This window comes from Coenobita brevimanus, chromosome 61 (genome assembly GCF_032717465.1).
Source record: "Coenobita brevimanus isolate Jiangsu-jjx chromosome 61, ASM3271746v2, whole genome shotgun sequence".
NCBI classification, from domain to species: domain Eukaryota; kingdom Metazoa; phylum Arthropoda; class Malacostraca; order Decapoda; family Coenobitidae; genus Coenobita; species Coenobita brevimanus.
In genome coordinates this window covers 5,068,899-5,094,581 of record NC_137014.1, presented here as the reverse complement: position 1 = coordinate 5,094,581, position 25,683 = coordinate 5,068,899, and the positions used below count along the sequence as shown (strand labels likewise).

At 41.3% G+C, this 25,683-nt stretch overlaps 1 protein-coding gene across 1 annotated transcript in view; it reads left to right on the top strand.

Annotated features, from left to right (window-relative positions):
• LOC145403611 (QRFP-like peptide receptor) overlaps positions 1-25,417 on the top strand; it is a 285,188-nt gene extending 259,771 nt beyond the window's left edge. Inside the window, exons 5-10 of the mRNA XM_080275288.1 lie at positions 869-1,038; positions 8,249-8,435; positions 14,658-14,823; positions 21,557-21,665; positions 24,642-24,759; positions 25,054-25,417. Coding sequence (XP_080131414.1) covers positions 869-1,038; positions 8,249-8,435; positions 14,658-14,823; positions 21,557-21,665; positions 24,642-24,759; positions 25,054-25,371 — 1,068 coding nt within the window. The 3' untranslated portion in view covers positions 25,372-25,417. The remainder of the gene's footprint in view (positions 1-868; positions 1,039-8,248; positions 8,436-14,657; positions 14,824-21,556; positions 21,666-24,641; positions 24,760-25,053) is intronic.
• The last annotated feature ends 266 nt before the right edge of the window (positions 25,418-25,683 follow it).

The following is a 25,683-nucleotide window of genomic DNA, read 5'->3' as shown; positions in this document are numbered from 1 at the left end:
CTCTGTTCACCCCGCAACAGCCTACAGTTAGGAATATAAAAATAACATTATCCGTTGCAGGCTGTACTCAGGGTGCAGATTGCGACTTTGAAAAAAAAAAAAAAAAATCGTAACTCTCTGAACTGAGTGAAGATATTTTTTTTTTCTGTTTTCAGTTAATTCCTGCTGGCTTCAAGATGATCGTAACTAAAAATGCGGGATGCAGTTTGATAACTACTAACAAAAACAAGTGTTCCATAAGCGACCGTGAAAAAGAAGGGATTGTCTGCATCTTCGCTCGCCTAATTTTATGAAGCGGGGTGCTACCAATAGGAATTTAACACTTTTAAGCTCCAGTGACTGACTTTGCTGAATGCAATCATCCGGCGTTAACTAGATAGAATGCTTAAGGGTTAACAGTGACAATATTAATTACATGATTAACACTGTCAGGCTCCTATGCTCACTCATACCTAAATAAAAACCGCCTGGTATTAACTGTAATGGAACAATAGAGCTGTGTATCTATGACAAGGTGAAACTTAGGAATTACGAGAAGCAGAATGATTTGTGATGCTGCTTAACTGCTGTGGAGGCTTGCTTAGACTTAAATTAGTTGCGATCCTTAATAACACTTCCCCATCCCTCTTTCGATTGCAAGTCAACGTCACTAGGAATACTTCTCCATCCCTCAATTTTGACAGCAAGCCTACTTCATTATAAAACTTCATCCCTCTCTTTTGACAGTGATCCAACTTCACTATAAATACTTTTGCATTCTCTTCTTTTTGACAGTGAGCTAATTTCACCATAAATACTTCTCCATCCCTCTCCTTTGACCGTGGGCCAGCCTCATTATAAACACTTCCCTATCCTTCTCTTTTGACAGTGGGCCAACTTCACGTCGTGGGCATGTGAGGAGTTTTGGCCGACGGTGAACGAGTTTGACCCCGAGCTGAAAATGTGCGTGGTCACCTACAGCGCCAAGAAGGTTTACTACACCTTCCTCACCATCGCACTCTACTTCCTCCCCGTCGCTATTATGCTCATCAATTACAGGTAAGGAAGACACAGATCCATGTGTAATTTACTGTGACCTAGTTACATGTTCCTTACCATTGTCCACTACTTCCCCGTCGTTATTTTGCTAAAGGAAGGCAATGGTGTATTATGCTATTGAAAGAAATAAATCAGTAAATACTAGACTATATCTTCGTTCCCATCGCTATCACACTCATCAGCTTCAGGTAAAGACAAGCACGTATTTGCAATTTACTACTGAAAAAAAATATCACACCTTCTACACAGGCGCATAGACAGTAGAAATTGCAATGATAAAAATATACTACATCATCCTCACCATGGGCCTCTAATTTCTCCCCGTTGCTATTACGCTCATCAGCTACAGGTAATTCACACAGGCGTATTCCCATCGGTTAAGGAGTCTACCACCTTTTTCTTATGTGTTTATCTGTCCATGTAGTCTGCTAATAATCCCGTGTATGTCATGTATCCAAGTTGATATTTACAACTTTCGCAACATATATGCGTTTCGTAAGGTGTACAGCGTTGTAAATCGTTCAGTAAGAAGTCATAGCAAATCATGACAATCGAGAATATGAGCCAAAGACACATACATAATTTATCATAGATTGTATCACATCTTCCTCACCTTCCTTCCGTACTTCCTCATCATCGCTCACGCTCATCAGTTTCAGGTAAAGGCAGAGCATAATCCCGCTGATTTGGGGAGCCCTCAAACACCCCTTCTTTACCAGTTGATTTCTGCAAATGGCAAGTCGATGTTTTCTTGTTTCTTACAGGGTAAGGGAAAATAATTATGGTGCAATAATCATAGAAAATCCTTTAAAAAGATGCATTAGAAAGTCTCCAAAACCAGCAGGGGTATGAACCACGGACAAATGAGTGATTTTCTGTGATAAATTTATCATACTTTCCTCCACATCGTCGTGTACTTTCTCCCCATCCATTTCAGGCTCATAAACTACAGGTGAAGTTGATTCTGTATTGAGAAGAGGAGGAATAATGCATTACCTTTCCATATTAACACATTCAACATCCTAGCTGGAACAGAGGACCAGAGTTATTCTTAAAATGCTGTTATTGATACTAGTTATAACAATCTCAGGCTGCTTTACTCCAAGATGATTAATAGTGCCTAAGTTAGAGAATGCCAGAGTTGTGCACATCATTAGAGAGTTAACGAATGTTGTTGCTGATACAGAGCAGTAATTAACAGATATTAATGTAATGAGAATAGGAAAAATGCCTAAATTTTTTCATAATATAATACTGACCTATGGACTTAACGAAATTCTGGCTGCCAGAGATGCTTATATTGCACGATGGAAAGTATGCGTAATGATGTGTTTTTCCATAAGGGTTCCACATTAGGCACCGTATCCTCCTCTTAACTGTCATCGGTAACCAGTATTTCCCAGCTTATTTTGCAAGTGCTTGATGCCTTGACCAATTAACTTTGGTGTGTATCTCAACGTATTTTCTGTGTGTAGATACGTATGTTGCACTTCATTGGCCAGTATTGTAAGTCATAAACAAGCATTGATGTATGAATTTTGACTGATGCATTCATGTGCCTATAAAACATCACTATTTTTTGGAAATTTGATGCAATGAGTATGCAATTACATAAATAAAAAGGACATTACACGGTAGTACACAAGGGTTTCGATTTATATTTTAATGGCTGTTCTGTACACTGAGTAAAGAAGCCTGAACTACATAGAGAAAGATAAGGAAATTTGAGTTTGGGGGAAAATTATTCAGGAAAAAGAAAAAATGTGGCAGGATTCATTTTCATCAAACTGAACTCGGGAATTACTTGCATATCTACACCGATCCCTAAAAAGAAGTGAATAGAGTAATCACTGCGTATTCTGAACCTGGATATTCAGTATGTCTGTTTTCTTTAATTCTGATCAGAAGGACGATTTCAATATATCTCGGCAATAGACAGATTTGCTGGATGAGAATGTTACACAAGCCGAAAAAGCATCGTCCCATCTTTCCAGGTCGTATAGTCCTCATTAACTTCAACCAATGCCTTAGAACCCGCGGATGAGGGTGAGGGACACGGTGAAAAGATAGAAGAATGAGAGCTATGTGAAGTAGAGGGAGAGCAGCCTAACGACAGAGGACTTGTCGATGTAAGGGTGGTTTGTTCGTAGTCACCTCCTCCTGGATCAATTCATCTGTTTATAGATAGATAGATATGAAAAAAGTACCCCGTGAAATTGGCAGTACCTCCATATAGTCTTAATTCAAGCCTTCGAAATCAGCTAAATTCTCAGACGATTCCATCCATACGTATATTTCATCTTTACTAAGCTCTCCTTGTAATGCAATTGATGCACTGAAAAAATAGCAGTGCAGTCCTTGTCCTCTGCATCTCCATACATACATTATTCATTCAGTTCTGTCATCTATTACTTCGCCTGCTTCCTGAACGCCATTCCTCGTTGTCTGTCGTACATTCACTAAACACTTCCAGGTCCTCTGACTCACTCCGAGTTCAGTAAAACTTATCGGGCTTCACCTGGAATAGAACAATTGAGTTGCATCGACCCTGGAAGGGTCAATGGTACACTCTGTTCACTTAAACTTGGCCTAAAATTGTCATCTCTCTATCTTGAAGGCTGAGCTGGAACAATAGATTAACACTATAATATGGTGCAAGTCATGAAGATGTGCTGTGGAAAGGACGCAGAGCCGTAGCATTGCCTCATTCTGCCACTGAGCTGCGGGAAATAAACTGCAAAGGACGAAAGCTGGGCCAGCTTAAAGTGAATGAATTATAGTTACACAGTGGCTCCTATAACTCTCTGCCAATTGAATAAAATCGTATGGCGTTAGGTGAACAAAATATTCCAATTATCCCGACCATGAGAAGGTTAATATACCTGACCACATCATGACCTTTCACGCCGTCTCCTACCTTGAAGCGCAGTTACATATTCTGTTTTCACTACACTCCCACTTGCATTCTCTCTATGTGAATATGTGGCCAGACCATCTAACCATACACTTCTTCACCCCATATTCAGTGTATTTCCTTACTCTTCATCTTTTTGTAATCCACTTATATTTTTATCCAGTCTAGCTTGTGCTACTCATATACAGCCATCAACAGTCTCGTTAAACCTATTGACTTTTTATGTTAGTACTATATCACTGTTTCACACATTTAACCAGTTCAGTCCTATGGTGTATATATTTATTTAATTCTGGCTATCAGCAGAGTTTATGCAGCTTAGGAGATACTTGTTGATCAAGAGAAGTTATGTAAGCCTTGACTGACACTTTTGGTACGAGAGGCTTTCCCTAACCTGAAAATAAAATCGTCTGGAAACCAACAAATTAATAAGTAAACTAGAATGGAACTCAATAGAGCGCATACCTCCGCCAACGCCCTATCTCGCAATGTTAAAGTAAAAAAAAAAAAAAAAAAATCTGGATCCGCACTTTTATCTGGATCCGCACCAAAATTTAATGGAGTGTATACTGGGCCAAGGCCCATTCTTCTACCAAGTTTCATGGCAATCCGTCCAATAGTTTTTGTGTAATCTTGCTCACAAACCAACCAACAAACAAACAAACAAACGGACAGGGGTGAAAACATAACCTCCTTGATGGAGGTAAATAAACTATTACGTAATAGTGGTGGAAGGGTCAAGTATATTTTGGTAATGGCACACTCTTATGCTATTCTGATGGACACTGCATTACTAATCTGCCTGGTAGTAAGACTTTCAGTGCAACAGGCGAGTCTTTATTCTGCAGTACTAAAATTCATACTTTTGTTTTTCTCTTTATTCTCCCACTGCACGAAGATGCCTGAAATATTCCATCTGTTTATATTATGAGTTACTTTATCTCAAAACAAACATCACCTCACTGCTTTCTACAGTGTATTGCCGGTTACAAACGCACAAGCTTTGATCCAGCCTTCAAAGACCCTGCCCACTGTTGGGAAGCATTACAACATGAGATGTGAAATAGCCCGTCTTGCACCATTTACCACCATCTACCCTCACTCCGTTTCCCATTTTGACGGTTCTTTTAACCATATCTGTTGTACAGCGGCAAAGAGGAGTACTCAGGCAGTGCAATACCGGAGCCTAAGAATCGGTTAAAGATGTGAACATTATTTTAACCTTATTCGGTTTCCTTGACTTTCAGCTAACTTTTCTCCAAACCTATTTACTTTATCCTTCCCAGACCCTCAGCCATTTTTCCAAGTTAGGTCCAAATCGAAACAAAACTGCTGGAGTTGACCTTACACTCTGGCTTTGACCTACTGTTCTCAGATCAATTCTCTTCATCCATAGCTGATTCTCAACCTTTTGACTTAGCCTGATTCAAATAAAAACTAAACTGTGTAGGCTGTACGACCAAAAATATTACCTTGATCTGCCTTTGACCCTTAAATAATTGTTCTGAAAATCAAACATTTCATTCTTGCCTTACCCTCCCCCCTTCAATCAAGTATAGTATAAATCTGATCAAAATTGTTTTTGTTACCTTCCCATATGTCCTTGACCTTTCACGTACGTTTTTCTCAGAAACAGCTGTTGAACTCCCAGGAAAATCCTCAGCCCTTCCACGATGTTATATCCAAACCGGATCGTAATTATTTTGTTTATTCACACACACACACACACACACACACACACACACACACACACACACACACACACACACACACACACACACACACACACACACACACACACACACACACACACACACACACACACACACAAAATACCCCACGCCTTTTCTAGTATGCTCGGCTGTAATACTGCCTCACAACATTCCAATTCCCCCCACTGTGGACATACACAAGTACTTTATAAAGACAGCCCAGACGCTTTTAAACCCACGCAGCAAACTCAAATGTTGCAAAATATAACTTAGACAGTTATGAGCTCACTGACCACTAGAACAAAGTTGTTGTTGGGTACCCTGAGCAAAATTACTCAGTTAGTCAGTACTGTTGAAGGCGCACGGATTAAGTAATTGCACATCATACTGTACGACCTTACCTAATAACTTGCATAAGCATCATAAATTTGTTCACTCCCCATCACAGGAAATCACTCTGTTCACTCACCAAACATTCTGATATTTCCATTACCCTCACAGTTACCGTTCTCCCATATACAGTAAAGAGAAAAAATACAAACATTTCACTATATATTCGAACCCAAGCAGGTGACCAATTAAAAAGACCAAGATCATAACTTGTTTTCAAGCATGATATAACTCCCTGTGTCAAAGCTTTCTGTCAGTTTCCATAAAAAGCTTATTGAAGTGTAGTAACTATTGCAAAGTAGTTTTGTTATGTCTTTAGATCTATATTCACATTCTGCCTTCATTCTGCGTGGTAGGTATATGTGAAGCTGCACCAAACAAGATAAACGATGATTAGATGGTTTGGCTTGTAAAACGGAGCCAGGAACCCGGGAATTTAATAAAGTGCAAATGATTGTGTGGCTTATTTCACGAGACGTACTGTTAATAGTTTGGCCGCACATAAACTTTCTGTTGCCTTGCTTCTGGATCCTATTTCACCCACTCTTTTTGGAGGGGAAATAATCTCAGGATGATAATGGCTATATTCATTCACTTTGCCCAGATTGCCAGCCTGTACCCCCCCACCCTTGATTTAGTACCGTGTCATCATACTTCCTGTCACCATGGTCCGTATTCTTGTCGGTTAAGGAAGCTCCCTAACACCTTTTCCTAAGCGATGTATTTTGCTTATTACACGATGCCGTCCTCTTCTGTGTAACTTAAATGCCGTCCTCTTCTGTGTAACTTAAATAATCCAAATATCACCATACTCTGCATAAATAACGGACAATGATATTAGCCAGTCATATCCAAAAATAAATCGGTGAGGAAAAGGTGTTAGGAAGCTTCCTTACCCGACCTGAATACGAGTCCTTGTCTCGACCCCGTAGTTGCCCGCTCCCACCTCTAACCCATTCATTCCGATGACATTTTTTCATTTTGTTCATGCCCCAAATTTACTTCCTGATAGGCTTTTCGACTGGGAGGGGTTAGGTATGTGCTCTATAAACTCTTGCACTGCTTGAGTTTTCTTATGTGAATAAGATCGTCTGGTAACAGGAAAGATAGACTAAAAACACATCATCGGATAGAAAGGGCTTATCGTGCTGTGTTATCTGACTTACGGTTTCTTGATCTCCTAAAAATAGACAAAAAAAAATCGTCATCGAGTTGAAGGGGTTATCGTCGTACTGTGTGACCTGACAATTTTTCATGACCTCGCAAAAATAGACCCAAAAAAAAAAAAAATACGTCCTCGATTTGAAGGGATTAATGTCGTACTCTGTGACCTGACTTACTTTTTCTTGACCTCGCAAAAGTAGACAAAAAACAAGTCATCGATTTAAAGGGTTAACTGTGTGACCTGACTTCCTTATTCTTGACCTTGCACCTGCATCCTCCCACCTTTGATGTCATTCCGTGTGACCATACCTGCTGACTGCCGACCTTTGCCCTCCCACTCCTTTCATGTACCCCTGGCTCGTATTCTCAGAGGTTAAGTAAGCTGCCTAACACCTTTTTCTAAGCGATTTATTTTGTTTATTACACCTCTGTCCTTTTCTGTGTTACATCCGTACGATATTGCCACACTATGCATAAATAGCGTACAAAAGGATATTGATCAGCCATATTAAAAAATAAATCACTAAGGAAGAGGTGTTAGACACCTTCCTTGCCCGACGAGAATTGCCCCGATCACCCACCCGCGTCCTCGAACAGCTTTCTTGAGTAATTTGGAAGCAAATTAGATGTTTCATCCTCACCAGCTTATTTCTTTATCAGGTACGCTAAAATACTCTAGTTTATTATTTTTCTGCAATTGGTGTAAAAGTATAGACCATCACGCAAGCGAATAATTAACTTTTGTATGAGAGAAAAATCGTTGAGGAAGATGTGTTTGAAGGTTAACGAGAATCTGGTCTCTCAGAAAACTCCCTAACACCTCTTCCTTAGCAATTCGTTTTTGGATGTGGCTGGCTAATGTCCTCTTGCACGTTTCTTAAGCATAGTGTAGCACTGTCGTAAGGATTGGCCTAACAGAAGACGACAGCAGTGTATAAGAAGCCAAATAAATCGCTTAGGAAGAGGTGTAGGGAGCTTCCTTTAGCCACAAAAATAAAGGTCCATGTCTTTAACTTCGTATCCACTACAGTCTGGTGGTGTGGACGCTGTGGATGACGCAACTACCGGGGGAACAGTCCGCTCCCTCCCGCAACACTGCTATTCGGTCCAAGAAGCGGGTGGTGAAGATGGTGAGTGTGGTGCTGCTCGTGTTTGTCATCTGCTGGACGCCCCTGCAGACGCTCATCCTCTACTCCAACTTCGTCAAGCACGATAATGTAAGCAAAGACGGAGTTTATATACTGCTGTTTTGCTATAATGTAGTTGCTAATTAGTTTCATTTGCTAATTATTTAACCAATTAAATCCAGTGATGTGTTTTAACACTGTGTTGCTGCTATATCAGAAAGCTGTAATTAACTAAAGATGCATTTTGGGGGACATTAGGGGTTACATATAGTTTCCATTAACCCTTTGAGTACGAAAGATGTTTCCTAATTTGAAGTAGAGCATATGTATAGATAGAGAAGTAGATAGATAAATAGATAGATAGATAGAACGTTTCGTTTTCTTTTCGTTTAGTTATTTTAAAGGCTTCAACATGCTTGCATTCGTCGGCCTTGGTCACCTAATGGCGGCTGTCTGTGCCGCTCGATCTCTGGCAGCCTCCCTATTCAGTCCCTTATCCCTGGTTCACACTCAGTGACCTCGTCCCAGGTCTTTTTCGGTCTACCTCTCGCATCCCTACCCCAAGTGTTAACACTCCTCACTATCTGCACCCAGTTGTCATCCCTCACCTTCTCCACATGCCCAAACCGCTTCATCCTACCTTTCCTCATCATCACACCAATACACTCCAGTCCCATCCTGCCTCCTGGCCAGGCCTCGCATTCAAGGACGCACTGCACATCCACCTAATCATTGTCATTTCTGTACGTTTGAGCCTGTGAATATCCTCCTCGTTTACTGCCCAGGGGTCTCACTACCCTACAGCATTACACTCCTAATAAATGCCACATAGAAAGATCCCATAGCACGGAGGGAGAGCCCTCTCATTGTCAGAAGAGGCAACAAGTTCCTGAACTTCTTCCAATTTCTCCTCACTCTAGCCACAGAGCTAGCTCCAGTCCCACCTCCAGCACAAAACATGTCTCCCAAATATGAAAACTCTTCCACACACTAGAGAGGCTCACCAGCAAGATCAATCCTTTCATGTCTGACAATCTCCAAATGCTCTCCCCGACTCACCGCACGCATGAAATCAGCCTTATCCCGCAGTCTACCTCTAATACCACTGTGTCTCTTATTCACCCACGTAACACAACACTGAACAAGACAGAAATACTTCTCATTCCCTTGTGGCAAACCGCACATGGCCACTCTCCCTCTTGTTTGACAGTACCGCCACCAGCCTTAGATACCATCACCTTTGTTTTATCTGCATTAACTCCCAAGCCCTTGCGTCCCATACCATCTCTCTGCTTCCTAAATCCTTCCTCCGCCTCCGTTCCATTCTTTGCAATCAACACCAAATCTTCAGCATACGACATCTCCCACGGAGTCCATTTCTGAAGTCACGTGAAAGGGATAAACAAGGGGCTCAAGACTGACCCTTGAAGCACTCCAACATTCACGGAAAACTCATCTCTCAGATTTCCATTCACTCTTACGTGAGTGCGAGGACGCACATATCTGGCCATAAGCACTTAAATCAGCCACTCCTCGATCTCAAGCTTTCTCATTGTTCTCTTCACCACCTCCCTAGGGACTCGGTCAGAGGCCCTGCCCAAATCAACAAAAACATAGTACAGTACAGATCCCTTTTCTTTCCTATATATTTTTCCTGAAGCTGTCGAACAATGAATATGGCATCAGTGGTCCCTTTGCCTGGCATAAACCCAAACTGCATCTCATCAGTATTCACTCTTTCTCTAATCATTCCTGCTAGACCTCTGTCCACTACCTTCATTATATGGTCCAAAAGTTTTATGCCTCTATAACTTCCTTTCTCCAGGGCATGATCCTTCCCTTCCCTTGTACAGTACACATTTACAATCATACTCTTCAGCCAATAATCTGGGACAACGCACTCATATAATGTATATATATATATATATATATATATATATATATATATATATTTGTGTGTGTGTGTGTGTGTGTGTGTGTGTGTGTGTGTGTGTGTGTGTATTATAGAAGTTATAAAAGGACAGAAATGGAGGTGGGCAGGCCATATAGCAAGAATAAGGGATAACCGATGGAGTAAGAGGCTGACGGACTGGACACCAAGAGAATGTAAGTGTAGCAGAAAAAGGCCAGACAGGAGATGGAGAGATGAGATAGAGAAATTTGCAGGGAAAACGTGGCAACGATTGGCTCAGTCAAGGAATTCGTGGAAAACGTTGGGGAAGGCCTTTGTTCAGCAGTGGACTAGTTATGGCTGATGATGATGATGATAAGGATGATGATGATGATGTGTGTGTGTGTGTGTGTGTGTGTGTTTGTAATCTTATTCTGTAATCCCAAGTTCCTCGTTTGTCTATCAATCTGTCTGTTTTTAATGCAAACAATGTGTGGAGCACCATGCACAAGCAGTAAGAGATATCAACATCCTGGAAAGCAGAAGTTGTGAAGGACCTTTTGTAGTTGGCCACAGATTTAGAAAAAAAAAAAAAAAAAAAAAAACGGAGTGGAGAGTCGACCGCGCACCTGTGTCGTGCCATATTTGCTGTAAACATGACACAGAGTGATAGGCAAAATATTTCGTGGGTACTGTACATACTCGTACCCAACTCAATACACGTAAGCTCGAGTCTGTATATCTGTTCGTATCTGTCTGTCAGTAATGCGAAATATGTGTGGATCACCATTTAAAAACAGTAAGACACATCAACAAAATCCAAAAGTAGAGGTAGTTAAGTACTCCTTGGTGTAAAAAAAAAAAAAAAAAAAAGATAAAAGAAAAATCGAAAAACTGAATATAGATCGCGTACCTCTGTCATGCTAAACTATCCATAAATTTGACACGAATGCACTACATGATATCACTTGCATATTGTACATAATTGCATCTAATCCTACAATATAAGATCTTGTCTGTCTGTCTGTAATACGAACTTTGTGTGGAGCGTCAAGAGAAAACGGTAAGAAATGTCAACTAACTCCAAAAGCAAAAGTTGTTAATGTCAGCCAACTCCAACAGCATAAGTTGTTAATGTCAGCTAACACCAAAAGCCAAAGTTGCTAATGTCAGCTAACTCCAAGAGCAAAAGTTCATAACAATCCTGGAAACTATCCCTATTTTCCTTCTCAGTGCATAAATAAAGAATGGCAATCCCTCGTAGAGAGAAGATAGAAAATATCAGTGGTCTTAATAGTACTGATCCATGCCGAAACCAGACTTTGAAGGCCTTTCCTTGGCGAAATTAAAGAAAGACCGAGGCTATTTCACACCTAGTGCCTGACAGACTTCTGGGCGAAAATGCTCCTTAATTGCCTATCAAGGAGGTCATCAGAAATTGTAATTCCAAGATGGCTGAGAAACGGACACAGGTTATGAGGATTATTACTCAAAATTTGCTCAAAAAATACCTAAAACTTGCCATCCATTTCCCACGACACCCACAATATGATAACACTTTTTCTCCATTTTTAACTGAACTGACCCTACATAGTGATCAAAACATACCATTCCTCATTCCTTTGATGCTTTCCCCCCGATGCCAAGTTTGTGTTATCTTCTTTTCTGAATAAGGAGAGCTTTATCCGAGCATTTTCGATGGCATGTTAATGTGCTTTATTCATTATTAGCTCTATTTTTTTTTTTTTTTTACTTCAGGACCTCGATTAGTCAGGGGATTAATGAAGGCTATAAATATCTCCTCATGTATTATAAAAGTCTCTCTTTAACTGAATAATATTGACTGAAGATGGCACGGATACTAGAATGTAAAAGAAAGACGCCATGGAAGTTAAAGGGCTGACCACTTTTGAACTGAACCCTTCACTAATATTAAGTATGTTTGTTATCATAGCTACTGTCATGCAATACTTGGATAATGGCTGAGCCTTTTTAACTGGAAATGACAATTATTGCTCTCGTTAACCTCTTCAAGAGGAAAGAACTGTCCCAAGTTTATATAATCATTTGTAGGTTGCGAGAATGAGATGGAGGGTTGGAGTGGGGAAGATATATGAGAGAGGGGGATGTGAACTGCGGGGAGGGCAACAGAATGGCAGGGGACAGGGCGACATGGAGGCGATTTGATTGAGGTCACCCCTTATGGGATTAAGGGGTCTGGCTGTAGATGGATATGTAGATTGATAAGGTCATCATACTCAGTGGGTTAAAGCATTATTTCTTTTTTTTAATCATCAATACACAAACTATTTCGTCCAGCTTAACCACTTCAGTCCAATGATATAGTTTTTTTTTTTTTTTTGGGGGGGGCCTTTTAGACCGTTGTATTAAGGCCAAGATAAATTAATTAGACCTGGAGGGATTACAAACAGTCTTCATTAATCCATTTACTACAAGGGATTCCTCCTTAGCCGCATAAATTTGCCTGGAAGTAGCAAGAATATACTGTCAAGAAAATAGTTATAGTATTGAAGGGGATAACTTGGTGGAGATTTTCGTCCTTCTGCGGCTTATTTCATTTAGTGGATGAAAAAGATTGACCAGATAATCCATATTCTTCCTAGCATTTATCGTGACTGGCACCACATTCTAGTTATTGTCTCCCGTTAAATTTTAGCATTCTAGATGGAAAGATGGCTATTTCAGGCAGGCTTAACACTCTCAGGCTCCTAAGACGCCCTTTGGCTTGAGAATGCTATAGAATATTCCCAACCATGAGAGGGTAATTGTGGATGGAGTAAATACAGTATAATTCAGTCATCGTCACCGCTCCACCTTCCCTCCTTGTGTATTCTTCCCACCGTCCAATATCCTATTGTCTTGGAAGAATGTATTTGTGATGCATAACCTGTTCCAGACACAAATACCCAACACAGCATTTGCATTACATTTCACTCATGGATCCAACTCCCTTCACCTCCCCTCCGCCACCTTCCCCTAACCTCCCACCTCCACCCCCCTTCCCTATCCCCTCCTCCACCTGCCCCTAACCTCCCACCCCCAACCCCCTTCCCCATCCCCCCTCCGCCTTCCCCTACCCTCCTACCTCCACCTCACACCCTTCTCCAACATCCCTTCCATTTTAAATAGTTTCCTTTTAACACTCATTTGGTCATTAAAATCTCCCTTTATTTGTGCTATACTATATCTAAATGAACGTACTGTATATCTATTCTTCCTTTACCTGTCCAGAATTTTTCCTTCATTCTGTCATTTTTATTATCACTTCGGCAGTATAAAAACAGCGATACTCACTTCTGAATTTATATCTTCATCTGAACTTCATCATTCTTAATCACATCCTTCTTTAGCCAGCCCCCCCCCCTCTCTCTCTCTCTCTCTCTCTCTCTCTCTCTCTCTCTCTCTCTCACCACAACAATACACGCACACCATCTTCCGCATTCATCTGCTTCTTCCCATCACACATCCAACACTCCAATCATCCTTCACCTCGTCCCAATCAGCCCCACGTCACCGAAATCGTCAGTCAACATCACAGTCTCTAGGACACGATCATTCATCTCCCCGTATTTCCCATTCAGCCATCATGAACCACTTTCTCTTCCTGTCTGTAGTGGTTTCGAAGATAATTTATTACTAACAACTTTCCATATTTTTCTTCAATTTGGAAAAGCCTCGCAAAAGCTAACGGAAATTTTGTTGGTATCTATAATGCCATATATAATACGTTACCTGTTTATATATGTTTCTGACACTCCCGGGCCCTCTTATAAACTCTACCTCTTCCCTTCACGCTTCGCCTCTGATCCCAAAACGTCCGTACTCAGCATCACATTGGCGCTTTCACTCCTCCCGCTTTGTTTTTCGCTGTCTTCCTCCACCTTTTCCACCTCCTAATCTCCCTTATCTTTATCTTTTGTATGAGGATGGTTGGTAGGAAGAAAATCCGCAGTGATCTGTAAGGTAGACTGGATGAAACGGAACAAAGTATCAGAGTATGGATGCATGGTGTAAGCTTCATGACGCTGTAGTTTTGGAGTTAAGTGTTAGTTTGTTGTTTTATATCCATACCCCGCCATGCTGTAAGTGTGTGCATGCATCTTTTGTGTCTTTTGGAAAAATTTCAGAGTTAATACAGTTACCCTATAAGATTTCTGTGGCGTTGTGGTGGTGGTGCTGTCAAAATTTTAAGCTCAGAGGAAACCACGTGCACATCTCCTGAGTAGTTTTGCCCATGTGTGTGATAGTCATAACTTAGACCATCACTGTTCCATTTTTTTTCCACTAATGCCCCTTAGCCCCTTTCTTCGCCACCGTCCCCCCATTTCTCCCACCTCCAAACGTCCATTACGTCTCCTGTTCCTCCATTAACCTGCACTATTACCCATCTTTTGCCCCAGCTGCCAGAATGGTTCCCGACGACGGAGTTCCTTGCCTACTTCCTGGCCTACTCCAACTCCGCCCTCAACCCGATCATCTATTGTGGGTTCAACGCCAGCTTCCGGCAGGGTCTGGTCTCTCTCATCACCTGTGGACGCACCAGGCCCAACAACACCCCCAGCAGACGTTAGTGATTACCTTACTGGAGTTACTTAAGAGGATTTTGTTAAGGGAATCTACTAACTGAGCCTACTAGAGTCTGTTTTTTACTTGGCAGAATTGGGCTTCCCACTACGTAAATACTGCTGTAAGTCGTGGCTGCATGACATTCAGTGAGCCTAGTTATTAGATGGGAATGACTCTCCTTCGTTACTGGTCAAACTACACTTGCTATAACTACACTTGGTCATCACCTGAGCTGGAATGGGTTTTGGATCTCCTTCAGAATACGAAAAAGTACAGTCGTCTTTCTTACTTAAGCTTCTTACCGGAACTGCTTACCATAGTCACATATCAGAGCTGCTTTACTGTATATACTTCCTGAGACTATATGCTAAAACAGATAGCCTGATCTTACAACTTGCACTGTCTGTTTGTTATTCCAGTGCAGTAACATTTGGGTTGTACATTTTGGATGAATAATTTTACATGTTTGGGGCTCCGGTGTACCTTATGGGGAAATGCAACCCTTTTATCACGAGTAGATATTACTGATTTCTGTAACGAGATGTCATTAGGCTTTGATACAACTTCAAGCCAGTCTGAAGAAACTCCTGATCGTAACTCTACTAACCATTGTCTTTTGTTCTCTCTTTTGCGACCAGTCCTGACATTTCGTGTGAGAGCACTGAGCTTAAATACTAGAAGGCTACCCTACGTTTACGCCATCCCACTGATCCTTTCGTCTCGCTCTCCTAAAGTTATATTTATTTCTGGTCCTCATTTAACTACACTGAGTACATAACTAGCGTTTTCCCCTGCTCTTCCCTCTCGGCGGTGTAAGGTCATGAAGATGCAGAGCTGGATATATGAAGTCGGATTTAATCTCTATCATTACTCTCAGAATTTGCGGGGTTTGAAATTTTGTAAGCATGATGCATAGGACAGCGTCATTTGCATAAGCGATTTTGGTTATGAGCTCACATACCCAAACTCTTTTTTTTTTTTTTTTCATTAATTAATGTTCGAAAGTTTCTTCAGACTGTTGTATTTATCATTTTAGGCGATATATAGCGAAAGTGAAAAGATGTGGCGATTTAGATGTATGAGATGAAAGTGATCAGAGAGGAGTTTTCACAGCTAAGTACTGTATTTAAGTAAATGTCAGTGTTATTCGTAGGATAAAAAATGACATGAATATGATAGTAGGACAGGGATGAAATTAGTGTAAATGAATTGGTAGCAAAAGGATACAGAAAGCACATGGGATGCATACAAGAAGTGGTTGGCTAGGAAGACTGAAGATATGTGTAGTGCTGCATGATACTGACAAAAAAAAATGTAAATGCAGACTGAGAAACGGAGGGCAAAAGGAAGAAGTCTGAGAGATATGCGCTGATATGACCTCTTATGAAAGAATTATGATATATATTGGGCGGTATGAAAAGGGATGTTCAATAGATAGGTAGACGCGGTTAATAAAAAGTCTGGATTGAATATTACTGTCGGCTTTCCAAAAATAGGACACTCTTTTGGAATGTGTAATGAAGAAGTAGAGAAGAACGTGTCAAGAGAGGGTAAACGAATACTTGAAAGGATACTGGCGACTGGAAGAAGTTTTAGAGATACTTTGAAGATTATTTTGAGAAAGGATTAATGAGAATGAGCAGAACAGTGCAATTTCAGATGAGAATGGTGTTAGTGGTTGAAAAAAAATTAATGTAGTACTTAAGAATGTACTGCCGGGGAGTAGCAGTTCGTCTACTTTATCTTTGCATATATTTCATGTGAAAATGTGTCGTCACCTTCTTGTCTGACACATCCTAACAAAGAGAATGATCTCTTAGAAGCGACACATCCCACGCCTCTCTCAGCTTCGAATTTTAGCCAAGTAGAAACATGAGAAGCAGCAGAGGTAAAATTTTAGGCTAACTTTTTGACCACGACTGCATAATGTCAGAGGTGGGGAATACCGAGGAAAATTTGAAGATGAGGAAGGCAAAAAAAAATGTTGATAAGGGGTATAGGGAAATGATAAAATATACAAAAATAAGGCCATGGACTGCTTGGTGGGAATATGCCTGAAAATTTTTGGAGTGTAGACTGGCTGTGCTTTAACTTTATGCAATAGTATATATGATGGAATGAGGTAGTTTCCAGAGCGGCAGGGGATGTATAGACCAAATATCTGAAGTAAGGTAGATAGTGTGTAAAATATGTGATATGACCTGTAACTTATTCATAGCATTGGCGTATCTAGAAAATGCTTCCGACAGTGCGAAAAGAGGTGAGATTTAGAATGGTGTTAGGTATGAGAGTATATATGGCCCGTAAGGAAAACTGATGATTATACAGAACACGTCTTCAGTTAGAGGAGATGTTATATATTCATATCATACCATATACAAACGGTGTTATTCAGCTTCGGATTGAATTTTCGGACTGCAAGTGAGAGATATACCTCGTAGTGTTTAATAACCCCTTCGCTCCTCGGGTTCCTTCAGCAGTTGGGTTCTTTCTAGTGGGGCCACTTCTTTGGGTTTCAGCTCGCTCCAGCAAACGTATGGTGTGGACGCACCTTTAGGAGTTTCAAGAATGTGTCTTAGAGTGAAGAAAATACGGCCTTAAGAGTGTTGGGACGCATTTTAGTTCACTTAGGATGTTGTCTTGCACCTCTTGCTTCACCCATTGAGCCAGGGAAGGTCTTTGTCATTTTGTTCTTGCTATTTTCTGAGGATTTTTTTTCAGCTTAGGATAGACCTCTCGAACTGAAGCGATTTGATATAGCATTAAGAAACCCCTCCTATACAGATGGCCTTTCCTGAGTTGAATTAAATCGTCTAGTCGCTGTAAAAGTTAGTAAAGAGGGTGCCATCATGTTCAGTCGCGTTCAGCATTATGGATACGCATCTCCCAGTGTTGTCTACTATTGTGTCTACTGCTGTTGGGATGTGCAAACTTTCTCTCTTACTGTACGGTGCACTGATGATCACTCAACCAGGCAGCAGATGAAATGGTTCCCCTTCCAACCAGCAATGAGTACCACAGTAGACAGCACGGGATGATGTGTAATGTGTATCACTGTGCATGAACGCCACTTTACGTGTATCATAGGATTAACCTCTTTTTTCCGGTGACATTTTTCCTTGGTACCTTCAGACGAGTTTTTTTTTTTTTTTTTTTTTTAACCAGGGAGGAGCATGTGGAGTGACGTGGAGGGACAGGTTGACGAATGAAGAAGTGAAGGAACGTTGTGGGGTAGATGTGGATGTGGTTGAAAAGATTAGGAGAAATACACTGAGGTGGTTTGGACATGTGGAGAGAATGGAGAATGAAAGACTGACTAAGAGGGTGTATGTAGGTGAGGTGGAGGGAGGGAGAGGGAGGGGTAGACCGAGGATGAGGTGGAGGGATGGAGTTGAGAGGTATATGAGGGAGGGGGGGGTGAGTTGGGGAGAGGGTAGTCAATTGGTGGGTGACAGATTGACTTGGAGGCGTTTTGTCTGCGGCCACCCTTTGCGGGATTAGGGCGTCGGGCTATAGATAGATAGATAGATAGATAAACCAGGGAAAAGCTTCTTCTTGCACTTAATTTTCTAATTCCAGTTAAATCTAACCCCTGCAGTTCGAAAAATTCTCCTAAAAAGCACAAATTTAATTTCCTGGACCTAATTAAAATTCAAAATACGCCACCTGATTAAACTGCTAAATGATTTATGATGCATACCACACCGCCATTCTCCTGAGTGATATTTTTGCCTTTAATGCATCGACATAACTTGCATATATAACACAGATGAGAATGTTAAAGTACAGTGAGGAGAAATAAACTAATAAGAAAGAGGTGCTAGGGACCCTGCCTGACCCCTTCAATACTGTGGCGTTTTCCTATGTTGTGTCCTTCCTAACGTCAGACGATCACATTTTCCATACTAGAAATCCCAGTCAGTGATCGAGTTACTAAAGTCTGTATGTAACTTCGGTTCGACATGTCTCGTCAAAGTGAAATGAAAATTATATAAATACCAGACATCGGTTTGGAGAAGAATACGGCTCTCATTTACACGTCTGAGCTGGTGGTACTGTGAAGGGCTGGGGATCAATTTGTTAACGCATTCGACATGTAGAGGTGTGCGGTACGTAGGAGGACTACTGGGCCTTGAAATCAGGCTGTGAAGCCTATGCCCAGAGTCGGTCACATAAAAAAAAAAAAAAAAAAAAAGTATTTTGTTTTATTCTCGCTATTTTATGTCCCTTCTCCCCTTGGGGCTAAGATACGAATAAATCTGTGTCTGTGTGGATGAGTAAATTGGGAGTGTGTCGTCCTGTCTCGGCTACCTCCCTTTCTTTGGGGGAAGCAGCCTAGGTATATAGATAGACAGAGAGATTTTGAGACGATTTTGTTCAACGAAGGAAAGGTTTCTCGTATTTAAGGAGGTAATTATGACCATATCTACCTGCTCCTGGAGGAAAGGCCTCTCCTAAACTGAATATTATTGTCTGGAGATGGCATAGAATACAACAGAAGAGACGTCATCGTAGTGAAGGAGTTAATTCTGAGAGCAAGAAAGTGTAGGCAATTCCCAGTTCCTGTTGACCGATTGTAACGCGTGTTGGTGGAGTGGTTAGAGAGCCTACATCGGAGTCTACCCACGCGCACTGCCTCGATTTGCAAGAGAGGTCTAGAAGTTTATCAGTTATATAATAAAATCAAGGGAGGCCGGCCAATCATCTACCCTTCAATATACTGGATTAAAGCAATGTACATTAACCTTGGACCCAGACACCCCAAGGGAATAATATGTAATTGGCAGCTACCATTTTGATGTTAACAATGTTTGTTCACTATACACCTATCTGCCCTGTAACGTGGCATGCAGACTGACATCATCTAATCCTCAGACCTGTTCCATAAGGTTAGAATTTACGTACGTCCCGGTCGCCTAAACATTTTCAACCAAAGGACGCAATTTTTATCATCCCGCCATCTCCAGACAACTCCCTGTTTTTCCCCTTCGGAGAGACTTTTTCAGATGGATGAGTTAGATACAGCTTTAGGTATTACCTTCACTATTAGATGGTCTCCTGAAATTAGCAAAATCGTCAGGAGGTAGCAAGAATAACCTGAAAGTTTTGACATTTTCTGGTTGAAGGGTTGAAGTGACTGTCTGGCTTCTAAGGGTTGTCGTTTGGTTGCTTTGGGAATTTGGTACTGCATCCTCCTTAGTCAATTTCATGCACATTTTCGCCTCGGTAGTGGCTTGTATGCTACGTGTTTCCTCCTAATATCCACTAGTTTACATCAGTGGCATATAAGAGGATAATAATTTGCTAAACAGTGAATAAATCGCTAAGGAAGAAGCGCTGCGTAGCCTCCCAGGCTTTTAGACAGGGAGGAGATAGCTGGTGTTACAAAAGCAAATCCAGTGTCTCAAAAATGATATTCTTCGTTTTGATGGTTTACGTAGCGATTGAACTTCTACTCTACTCACACTTTTCCTAAACTATGGTAGTGTGAGGGGGGAAATACAGTATTCTTCATTTCACACTTTCCTCATGTTCTCCCTGACGCATCATATCAGAGTGATTCATCAATGGGTGCCTAAACATATAATGCTTTGTTCAATTTAGGAATATTACCCGCCAGAGGAGAGGGACAAGTACGAAGATGAAATATTAGATGAACTTTCGCCCTCGACTATCTGTATAATTGTAAGAAGTGTACATTATGATCCGTGTTGTCATATCACTAGGATCATTTTCATGTTTTATTTGTACTGATCCTAATTTGGCTCATGTGTAAAGTTTTCTGTATGTCCGTTGTCTCGTTTGTATTTTCTTTCTTTTTTTTTTCTTTTGCTTCACATGCTTTGTAGTGCCAGGGAAAGGAGGTGAGTGAACCCACAAAAGAAAAGTTGACCAGCTTAATGGTGAAGTGGCTGTAGTGTGGCCAGGTAGATACTTATTACTAATGCTCTCCCTCTCTCTCTCTCTCTCTCTCTCTCTCTCTCTCTCTCTTGATCCACACCACCTTTTTTCCCAGTACTTCATTTTCTCACCTTTCCCACCCCTCAATGCTCATTTCTTTTCTGACTGATTGTTTCACCACTCGCTCCCACCTTCTTAAACATCTTCACTAAATCAACTTTCCTTATTGTTTTCTCTTTATTCACTCGTTCTACGCTTTCTTTTTCACCTTATTAATATTTTACTCTCCTCTTTCATCTACAGTACAATATTCTGTACATCCGTATCTGCCTTCTAACTTGACATATGCAAATCAGATTTCTAATGTCAAAATAATCTCTCTCTACTGCCACACGTATCAACTGCTTTTCCCTCCACGTTCTCCCATAATTTCCCATCATCTTCCTCTCTCGTTTAATCTCAGTCCCTAATCTTATCTCCCCCGGGTTCATCCAAAATCTCTTATTCTTTCCTATATTATCTCCTAAAACTTTCACTCTTTTATATCCCTCGTCCCTTGAAGTATTATCATGTAAAATTTTCACTCCTTCCTTTATCTCTTTTACCTCTTCGTCTACAGTCTCCAATACCTATTCTCACTCTTTTACCTCAACATACCATTCGCTCTATTAGTTCTATAACCGTTACTCTTTCTTTACCTCCTCTTAACCCTCTATCAGTCATCATGTTAGCTTGACACTCCCTCTGTTTCCTGCTAATATCTCCTCTCCCCTATCTTTAACGCACATTTCCCTCCCCTGCTTGCCTCCCCCACTGGCCGCCTCCCCCCCAGCAGGGCGGTGGCAGGGGATGACTGGGGGGACGCGCGAGACGACCCTGGGCTGCTCTGGACCTGAACCTGCTGTGCTGCTGGAACTGGGCTCACTCAAGGTCAAGAGCAGGTGAGGCGACAGGAGGGACCACGATGCTGTCTCAGGCCATCTCTGTCACACCTGCAGTGGCAGAACAAGTCTCGACACAGATTTCTTTAAGCAGAGAACAGACTCCAGTGCCTCAGTGTCTTTAGGCTAGACCAAATTTAAAACTATTTCTACATTTTCTTTAAACGTTTTGAAAAATAAAGAGGAGACAGTGCTTCTAGAGATACTAAACTACCGGGTTACCTGGCAAAAAATCAGTCAAATCCGATCTGTGATTTATCTGGAGTGAGAAGTATAATTTTAAAATAGTGGGAGGGCATTATGCACACCTACAATATAGTGGTTTCATTCGGTTGTACCTTACATTATATACATACCAACTTCACCTAGCTTTTTGCCTGACAAGTCTGATCCAAATCCATCAATAGGTTAAGTCGCCGAGGGGAGGATGGACCCGTACGCCGCACTCTCTACACATACCACTGAACTATGCATGTGCCAGTGTTAAGCCAGATCCGTTTTGTAGTCTGCCTGGGTGTAAAGGACAAGCATACCGGTACATACAAACAGACAGCCACATATCCCGTACCTTTTACGTACATAAAAAAAAGGAATTTTAAAATCATCTATGCCGAGAAGGCACAGAACGTTTTGCAGGCACTCTAGAATAAATGGTAAAATATTAAGATTGCTTAAAGACCTTGATCATAAATTTACTTTATTAGTCTGGCCTTATTATTTGTGAAATCTGACATAGTTTGTGTAATGGGGTGAATAAAATGTAGGGGGTATACCAGGATGGAAAGTAGAGAGAGAAAGGTGACCAGAGTGCGGCAGACAGTGCAGGGAGAGGATACATCCAGTACTTGACAGACAGTAGCGTACAGACAGGTTTACTAAAGCAGTATATATGGGAAGATTCAAAATCACAAGTGGAGGCTGATAAAGAGTGACCTTGGTATACTGCAAGAGGAATATCATCTAACATTCATGAGGGATGAAGCCAAACAGGTGCAAACGAGAAGAGCTGGTAGCAACAAAGAAAGTTGAGATGAAGTGAATATTTAGGACTTTAGCCTAGACTGATGGGAGAGGGAATGATAGGCATTAGGCAATGAAAACGAGAAAAAAAAAATAGAAGAAAAAAGTATACCTCACATAAAAAAGATAAAAAACTAGTGGGGCCCTCAGTGGAACGCATCTCTCCGACAATGGCAACGTACTGTAATTTCCAAACCACTCTTCATAATGGGTTAACGTTCCTCATCATTGATTAAGGTTTCTCAGAAAGTGTTTTCCTGATCCAGAATCTGTAATACGATCCGGATCTCTCCCAAAAGTTATCTGATTGTTCCCTGGTACATGGGCTATCTGCCCACCAAATATTGTCCAAATCTCTCTTTTAGTTTTGAGTAATCCAGCTAACAGACAAACAAACAAACAGAGGTGCAAACATACTCTCCTTGTATGAGAGAATAAAAGCTAAAACGGAAGCTCATGTTCTGTAGGGAGAAATAAGTCTAGGCAGGTCGACACCCACGACTGTCCTTCATTTACTGAAACTGGACGCAGGATTCTTTGCCAGGCTTGTGTGCTACTCGCCTACACTCAGTAACAGGTGCTTGATTAGACACCCACGTTGAGGAAGAGGAATGTGCTGATGGCGATGGAGATGAACTGGACATAGTGGGTTATATTTTCGATGGCGGAGGAGGCTTCGTAGCACTTTCCTCTTTGCGAGTTGGTCTGTATATTACACGTAAATACTTTTACGTTATTTTTTTTTCTAGTATCAACATAGCATGCCTCAGTGACGCTGAAGAGAATAAATGGTGTAATATGAGGAAATAATTGCAGAGGAAGAGGCTATAATACTGAACCTCTTATGCCAAACAGAATACTGTGCAGTGTGTACAGGGGCGTGATGTATTATGTTTGCCAGAGTATATGCAGTAATCAATACACGGAATCAGTTTGTATTAAAAGGATGCCATATTGGAGTTCGGAGTTATGCGGGATAAAGATGTGTGTGAAGTGAGTACGTTTGACGAAGATAGATGGGAGGGGATGAGGAAAGAGGGAGGTGAGGGGAAAGTACAGAATGATCGGGGGAGGCTAGAAAAGAATGGGCTTAGGTGGTAACGGTAGGGTGGGTGAATTCGAGTGGAAGGAGAGATAACTGATAAAACAGGGATGAGGAATAGGAGGATGTACAGGAAAGTACAGGAGTGCGATAGCGTTATGGGTTGTAAGGTGAACACTAGACTTGGTGCCACACGAAGAGAGAGGGAGAAAGAGTAGTAGGAAGGTGGGAGATACGCCCCATTCAGTATGCAACAGGCACTCTGAATGGCAGTGTGTTGTATCCGCCAGCTTTATTGTCACCGGCACCAGCAGAATTATCTGGGGGTACCATTTGCGGCGAAGGCTAGTTATCACGGACAGTGGTCGGGGTGATCACAGTGTCACTGTATGGCTCAGTGCCCTGAGTACTGGTCTCATCCAGTATATTTTGCATTACAAAATATATACTATCTCAAAAACTTATACTTGCTTTAGGTGCGTTTAGAGAAGGCCACGAGGGAGGAATGATATTTTTTTTGGCACATCGACAGTGTTTCCTAAATCACATCAGAGATCGACCAAAACTATTTAATTTTATCAGATAACTCCTGTTGTCATTCGTAAATTTTCTTCAAACACTCATAACTAAATGTGGCGGCTTAAACCATCTCAGGCTTCTGTACATATCCTTCACACACTCATCTCCAACTATGCTATTCTAAGCAATTAAAGTTCTCTATTCAGACGCATCACACTAACTGCATAGCACTTTTTTTTTTATTCACCACTGCAATCCTCTGTACTGTACATACTCAACAGACTTTTATTCCATACAAAATACTGACGTCAAATGTGAGTTGTGAGCATGTTGTGTAATGTGTTGAATTTTTTTATTTTAAGCTTGTGCATTAACAGTGGTTTGTGTGTGTTCAGGTTTGGTGTGCGATGGAATGTCGGGTCGTCACAGCGGGGCCACTACATATTCAACGACAGGGACGCCCGCAACACCGCCAGGGCCCCCGGGGACACTGCCCACCGCATTTCTTTCAGGGTCAGCGTGTACTCTTGTTTTTGTTGTTGTTGTTGTTGTTCTTGTAGTAGTTGCTATTGTTGTTGTAGTTGTTGCTGATGTTGCCATAATGTTCTTAATATGTTTATTGCTGGTGATCTTCACGTATGTCAAGTAAACATCATAAATTACAGTGTTTTTACTACTAGTGCGACTGAGACGACTGAGTAGTGTACAAGCAGCGTGAGTATATTTTTAGTACTTAGAAATATTTAGTACAACAATATTTTCCCAAGCATCTCTATACATGACACACTCCCCTGTGCCCCTACACAGAACTGCCGGAGTGCAGAGCAGCATCCGGCCTGCGACACCACCTCTGGCCTCAGCATCAACCCCACCAGCTTCCTCCACGAGCGCGGCTGCTCTGATCGCTTCCTGGGGCATATCGACAACAGAATCAGCACCCAGCCTTCCCACTACTGCCGGAAGCTCAGCACTCAGTCCTCGTGCAGCAGCAGCGGCGGTGGCAGTGGCTGCGGCTGCTACCATGGCAAGTGTAAAAGAAAGGACCCTCCGATCTATCAGGAGAAACAGATGTACCAGCAGCTCGCACAGAATATAACCAATAACACCAAAGAAGACGTAGTGTAGATGTTATTCTGCTGTAATGATATGTGTATCATGGTTAAATATATGGTAATGCGAACTGACACTGCGTTTTCCTTATTTGTCATATTTAGTACTTACCATGTCGTCAAATAGCATATACTCGTGAAGATGTTGGCCTGCATAACTTCTACTGTTGCAGGTGTACTTAAAGCTTGAACGTTGTTATAATTCCGTTTAGAATCTTTATATGAAAAAAACAAACACAACTTGACTATATGTTTTTTTTTTTTTCGGTAGTTTGACACGATCTTGACTAGACAAAACAGTTTTATGTAATGTATGCCTATGACTATG